This window comes from Scomber japonicus, unplaced genomic scaffold, assembly GCF_027409825.1.
Source record: "Scomber japonicus isolate fScoJap1 unplaced genomic scaffold, fScoJap1.pri scaffold_405, whole genome shotgun sequence".
NCBI lineage: Eukaryota > Metazoa > Chordata > Actinopteri > Scombriformes > Scombridae > Scomber > Scomber japonicus.
Window position 1 is genome coordinate 3,016 of NW_026518508.1, and position 6,985 is coordinate 10,000.

At 44.7% G+C, this 6,985-nt stretch overlaps 1 protein-coding gene across 1 annotated transcript in view; it reads left to right on the forward strand.

Moving 5' to 3' along the window:
* Positions 1-925: 925 nt before the first annotated feature.
* LOC128354679 (sodium channel protein type 3 subunit alpha-like) overlaps positions 926-6,985 on the forward strand; it is a gene marked incomplete at both ends in the record, with an annotated part of 43,741 nt that continues 37,681 nt past the window's right edge. The window contains 3 exons of the mRNA XM_053314864.1: positions 926-1,108; positions 1,579-1,836; positions 3,682-3,807. Of these exons, the coding sequence (XP_053170839.1) occupies positions 926-1,108; positions 1,579-1,836; positions 3,682-3,807 (567 nt within the window). The remainder of the gene's footprint in view (positions 1,109-1,578; positions 1,837-3,681; positions 3,808-6,985) is intronic.

Sequence of the window (6,985 nt, forward strand, 5' to 3'; positions counted from 1 at the left end):
TTACCATCTGTCACTATCAGTGTAAACAATACAGCAAAGAAACAAAGAGTTTATAAACTGGGTTACTCATTAGAGGAAAGTCTGAACACGCAGAGCCGCCTCACGCTCTCTCTACCTTCTGTTCTTCTTCTTTCATTTAATACAGTAAAGACATTTATAGAGTTATTATAGTAGTGTAGAGTAGAGAGTATATTATAGTAGTGTAGAGTAGAGAGTAGAATAATCACTTTATTATAACTGTAAATCAGATTCCTTTCTTTCTGTTTGTCCTCGAGTCAAGGAAGGAAGGAAGGAAGGAAGGAAGGAAGGAAGGAAGGAGGGAAGGAAAGTATATTATAGTAGTGTAGAGTAGAGAGTATATTATAGTAGTGTAGAGTAGAGAGTAGAATAATCACTTTATTATAACTGTCAATCAGATTCCTTTCTCCTCAAGGAAGGAAGGAAGAAGGAAGGCAAAGAGAGGAAAGGAGGGAGGGAGGAAGGGAGGGAGGAAGGAAGGAAGGAATGACGGTAGGAGGGAGGGAGGAAAAAAGGAGGGAGGGAGGGAGGGAGGGAGGGAGGAAAGGAGAAAAGGAGGAGGGAGGGAGGAAGGAGGGAAGGACAGGAAAGGAGGGAGGGAGGAAGGAGGGAAGGACAGGAAAGGAGGAAAGGAGGAAGGAAGGAAGGAAGGGAGGAAGAAGGAAGGAAAGGAGGGAGGGGGGAAGGAAGGGAGGAAAGAAGGTAGGAGGGAGGGAGGGAGGAAAGAAGGAAGGAATGAAGGACAGAAGAAGGAAGGAAGGAAGGAAGGAAGGAGGTAAGCAAAGAAGGACAAAAGGAAGGAAGGGAGGAAGAAGGATGGAAGGAAGGACAGAAGGAAGGAAGGAAGGGAGGAAAGAAGGAACAGTCAAAACAGATGGGGTCTGACACTCTGCTTCTCTTCCTCCAGGTCGCCTCCCAGAAAGTCCTTGACTCGGACTCGATGATGTCACCGGACCTGTCGCCCTTCGGCCTGCCGTTGGACAGCTTGGACGAGCGGAGGCGGAGTCAGGCGCTGATGGGAATGGCCGACGTGGAGGCGAACCTATCGGAGGAGAAGCTGCTGCAGGTGGACATGACGGACGGAGGGAAGGTGAGGAAAGAAATATGATGATGATGCAATACCTTTTTATTGGGTTGGAAAGACATGAGCGTTACATCATCCTCTTCCTCCTCCTCTTCGTCCACCTCCTCCTCCTCCTCATCCTCCTCCTCCTCCTCCTCTTATTCCTCCTCCTCCTCATCGTCCTCCTCCTCCACCTCCTCATCTTCCTCTTCATCCTCCTCCTCCTCTTCCTCCTCCTCATCCTCCTCCTCCTCCACCTCCTCATCTTCCTCCTCCTCCTCCTCCTCCTCCTCCTCCTCTTTCTCCTCCTCTTCCTCGTCCTCCTCTTCCTCCTCATCCTCGTCTTCCTCCTCCTCATCCTCCTCTTCCTCCTCCTCATCCTCCTCCTCCTCTTCCTCATCCTCCTCCTCTTCTTCCTCATCGTTCTCCTCTTCCTCCTCCTCCTCCTCCTCATCATCCTCCTTCTCCTCCTCCTCTTCCTCCTCTTCCTCCTCCAGCCGCTCCATCCTCTCCTGGCTCGCTCCTTCTCCACGAGGACGAGGCGAAGCAGTCAGGTCTCCTCCATCTTTAACTTCCGTCTGAGGAGCCGAGGGTCGGAGGGAGAGATGGCGGACGATGAGTACAGCGTCCCGGGCGATGTGGTGGAGGGCGTCGGGGGGCGAACGTACAGCGGTGGGACCTTCAGCGGCATCATGCCCCACCCGTGGCCCAAAAGACGACCAAGCACCTACAGCAACACCAGCAAGAGCTCCCAGGTAGCTGCACCCTCAACATACACCCAAAATCATCTTCTAAACATGTGAACATTAAAGACTGTGTAAAGTGAATTCAGACATTTTCTTCTAAACACATTAAATAGGTCATAAATGTATTTCTAAAAAAGGTGTAAAAAGCATTTCAACCATTTAGATTTGAATTGTGGAGCTAGGCTTCACAAACTGTGTTTCAACATTTCTGTGTTCAGGATTTAGTGATTAGCATAAACCCGCCCCTGCTGCTGTAGAGGTAGAAATACATTCAGCACACACTACTACTACTACAGTCTACAGTTAGCCAGTTAGCTGAGTTAGCCGCTGAGTTAGCCACCGAGCTAGCAGCCAAGTTAGCCGCTGAGCTAGCCGCCGAGTTAGCAGCCGAGCTAGCAGCCGAGTTAGCGGCAGAAAGCTCTCAGATGTAGCGTCCATGTTTCTGGTAGAGGTGGTGATTTTGATTGACAGGTGACACTTGGTAGGGGGCGGGGCTTCAGCGTTTGGGAGCAGAGAAAGAGGCTGATTTTTACACAACTTTGAAGCCTAATTTCATATATTTGGAGATTTTTTTAATCATTCAAATTTGGCAGGGTGGTTAACAACACACTTTTCTGTGGTATGTCAAACTCAGAACACATATTTATTCTTACTTTACACGGACTTTAAATTATGAATGATAGGAGATATTGGAATATAAAGTGGAATGAGATTATATGTGGTCAAATGTGATTGGATGAGATACTTTAGGATTAAATTAGATGAAATTAAAGTTGGTCAATCAGAAGATCTCTCAGGCAATCTTAGGCGAGTTCTCTGATTTTCTGTTTTTCATTCATTTTCCATCAGTTGGAAACACTCCAAAACTTTAATTATTCATTGATCACATGACCAAATAATATCATTTTAAATTTTAGATTACTGTTTTTTTGTATGTAAAATCTAATTGAAACATTACAGTCAGTATAAAACGTCATGCTAATCCATCCATTAGGCTTTAAACCAGAGGAGTCAAACTCATCTTCATTCAAGGGCCACATACAGACCAATCTGATCTCATGTGGGCCGGACCATTAAAAAGATGGAGGGAAGGAAGGAAGGAAGGAAGGAAGGAAGGAAGGAAGGAAGGAAGGAAATGAGGAAATAAGAAGGGATGATTCCTCCCCCCTAACTTCCCCCTTCCTCTTTTCCTTTCTCCCTTCCTCCCTAACTTCCTTCTTTCCTCCCTCCCTCCCTCCTACCTTCCTTCCTTCCTTCTCTCCTTCCTTCTTCCTCTCTTCCTTCCTTGACTCAAGGACAACAGTAGGATTAACAATTTGGTTAAATGTTGCAGAAATTATCAGTATATTTACGGTAGCAGTGATCATTATGTGTGTGTGTGTGTGTGTGTGTGTGTGTGTGTGTGTGTGCGTGTGTGTGTGTGTGTGTGTGTATTACCTCATGGTGGCATGCAGTGTGTCAGTCAGGCATTTTGCAGGTTAGGGAATGCAGAGTGAATGTTTGCAGAGAGCAGGAGACATGGACATCATGGTCTACAGCTGCACCATGGATTCACACTACAGCTGAAACTCACTATGTTTATAAAATGTTTTAAAATAAGTGTTTTCATAATTTCTCTGAGCAGCAGTCCAAAAACTAAAGATTTTTAATTTAGCATCAAATACGACAAAGAAAAGCTGCAAACCCAGAGAATGTTTGACCTCCTCGCTGATTGATTTCCTGCTGATCAACAAATCTATGAATTGAGTTATTGTTGCATCTCTCTAATTTACTGTGTGTGTTTCTGTGTGTGTGTGTGTGTGTGTGTGTGTGTGTGCGTGTGTGTGTGTGTGTGTGTGTGTGTGTTGTCATCAGGTATTTTATCCGACTCTCAACGTCAACGGGAAGCTGTTTGTTGCCATTGACCAGAACGGGGTTTCTCCACCGCCGCTGCAGGGGCAGCTGCCTGCCTGCACCATGGAGAAGGTCAAGGAGGAGAGTGTGAGTACCGTGTGTGTGTGTGTGTGTGTGTGTGTGTGTGTGTGTGTGTGTGTGTGTGTGTGTGTGTGTGTGTGTGTGTGTGTGTGTGTGTGTGTGTGACTCCATCGCAGTGGAAACAATGGTGAAACCTGCAGCAATCCAACACTCAGACATGTGAATTATGAATCAGCTCTTTGCATAACTCCACTGTGATATCATGGGCTAAACACACACACACGTGCACACACACACACACATTTCAACCAGCTCGGATTACAATGCCGTGGTATTCCCCTCATCTACACGCACACACACACACACACACACACACACACATAGTGCCGCTGCTATGGCATCACGGGCTCAAGCCGCACATACCAGCACAGACATTTTACTGAAGTGTCCTTCCTATATGCACACACACACACACACACACACACACACACACACACACACATTCATTTACTACTGAAATCTCAGAATAAAGTGATTTCAGTGTCTCTGTTTTGACTCTTGCAGCTTTCTGAACAGACTCTGTGAATCCCGGAGTTTGTGTCAGACAGGAAGTCCAAATTTTTTTTTTTCCTGTTGTCCTCGAGGGAGGAAGGAAAGGGAAAGGGGGGAGGGAAGAAGGAACGAAAGGAGGAAGGAGGGAAGGAAGGAAGGAGAGAAGGAAGGAAAGGAAAGTAGGAGAGAAGGAAGGAAGGAAGGAAAGGAAGGGAGGAAGGACAGAGGAAATACGGAAGTTAGGAAGGAGGGAGGAAGGGAGAAAGGAAAAGAGGAAGGAAGGACAGAATAAAGAAGGAAGGGAGGAAGGAAAGGATGGAGGGAAGGAAGGAAAGAAGGAGGGAGGGAGAAAGGAAGGACAGAAGGAAGGAAGAAAAGGGGATGGAAGGAAGGAAGGAAGGAAGAGTCAAAACAGACAGGGTAAATTTGACCCGGGAGGACGACAGGAAGGTTAATATAATCTGAGTAAGACATTTCAAAGTCAACACCAACTTGCTTCATTTGCTCTGCTCTGTCTTTTACTTCTGCAGCTGTTAATAATCTAATCCATGCCTGCATGTAACAGAAATAACATATAACTAAATGTTACCTGAATGCATCACGATATTAAAACTTGTTGCATCGCACAAACTACGACACAAAGACGAGCTGTTACTAATTATAGTAACAGCTAGAAATGATCATTCAGGGAGCGTCACATGGTTGATATGAAGGGTTTCTGTTCTCTGTAAATAGTTTCAAGAGAGAATAAATTACATAAAAACGTTAAAGAATTATAGATTTATCTCATTTAAAAAGAGTTTCCCTTCCCTTCCCTCCTTCCTCCCTTCCTTCCTTCTTTCCTTGCTTCCTTCCTTGCTTCCTTCCTTCCTTTCTTCTTCCCTTCCTTCATTCCTAGGCTCCTCCCTTCCTGCTTTCCTCCCTTCCTTTATCCCTCCTTTCTTTCCTTCCTTCCTTCCTCCTTTCCTTCCTTCTTCCTTCCTACCTTCCTTCCTCCCTTCCATCCTTCCTCTCTTCCTTCCTTCCTTCCTCCCTCCTTTCCTTCCTTCCTTCCCTCCGTCCCTTCTCTCCTTCCTTCTTTTCCTCCTTTCCTTCCTTCCTTCTCTCCCTCCTTTCCTTCCTTCCTTCCTTCCTTCTTCCTTCCTATCTTCCTTCCTCCCTTTCTTCCTCCCTTCCTTCCTCCCTTCCTGCTTTCCTTCCTTCCTTCTCTTCCTTCCTCCCTTCCTCCCTCCTTTCCTTCCTTCCTTTCCTCCTTCTTCCTCCCTTCCTTCCCTTCCTCCCTCCTTTCCTTCCTTCCTTCTCTCCTTCCTACCTTCCTTCCTCCCTTTCTTCCTTCCTTCCTTCATTCCTAGGCTCCTCTCTTTCTGCTTTCCTTCCTTCCTTCCTTCTCTCCTTCCTTCCTTTCCTCCCTTCCTTTCTCCCTCCTTGTCTTCCTTCCTTCCTCCCTCCTTTCCTTCCTCTCTCCCTTCCTTTCTCCCTCCTTTCCTTCCTTCCTTCCTTCGTTCCTTCATTTCTAGGCTCCTCCCTTCCTGCTTTCCTTCCTTCCTTCTCTTCCTTCCTCCCTTCCTCCCTTCTCTCTTTCCTCCTTTCCTTCCTTCCTTCTCTCCCTCCTTTCCTTCCTTCCTTCGGGGGTTAAAATTCAGTTAGTTCTTACTTTAATAATCAGAAGTCGTAACTTTCCGATCGTTTCCTGAGTTCAGTTTGAGCATCACGACTCTCCTTTCCTTAGAGAAGAAGCAGAGACGAGCCTGAGCAGCTGAGAGACGGAGACGGCTTCGGGTCATCAGGGATTACTTTTTATTTTAAGACTTGTTTACAGTTGTGACTTTTCCCCGTCAGGCAGCAGGTTAAAGTATCCTCATCAGCTCCACTCGCCTGGAGGTGTTCAGCCACCTCCACCTGCTGTCACACGTCACCGCTTACATAACCACCACCACAAGAAGAAGAAGAAGAAGAAGAAGAGTTTAATATCTGCAGGAATAAAATAGATTCTTAAGAAGAAAGTTTTAACGAAAGGAAGGAAGAAAAAAGTGTGAAAGTAAAAAGACGATATCTCTGATTCTGCTGCATCCTTTTTTATTTAAATGTCCAGTTTTAGTTCACTTTATTTTGAAATTTTAAAAATGCTGATTTTAACCCCTTATATGCTAGTTCAGGTCAAATTTGACAGCTGTAAAAACACCCCAAATGTGCTTTTATTCTGAAATTTGATGACTTAAAGTGATCTAAAGTGGCCTAAAATGCACAAAAATGAAAATATTTAACCCTTACATAATGTCCAGAGTCTAATTTAACCAATTTTTATCTTTTTAGAGCTGTGAAAACACCCTACAGTAAATGTGCTTTTATTCTGAAATTTGATGACCTAAAGTGGCCCAAAATCCACAAAAATGAAAACATTGGGTCAGATTATCTCGGTATCTATTGACATGTGTTTTAGTTAAATTAATAGTTAAATAAGATAGTAGTTATTAGGATTTGCACAAAATTTAGAATATTTTAACCCTTACGTTCAGTACGATTTGGGGTCAAATTTAACCCATTTTTACATTTGACAGCTGTAAAAACACCCCAAATATGCTTTTATTCTGAAATTTGATGACTTAAAGTGATGTAAAGTGGCCCAAAATGCACAAAAATGAAAATACTTAACCCTTATATAATTTCCAAGGTCTAATTTAACCATTTTTTA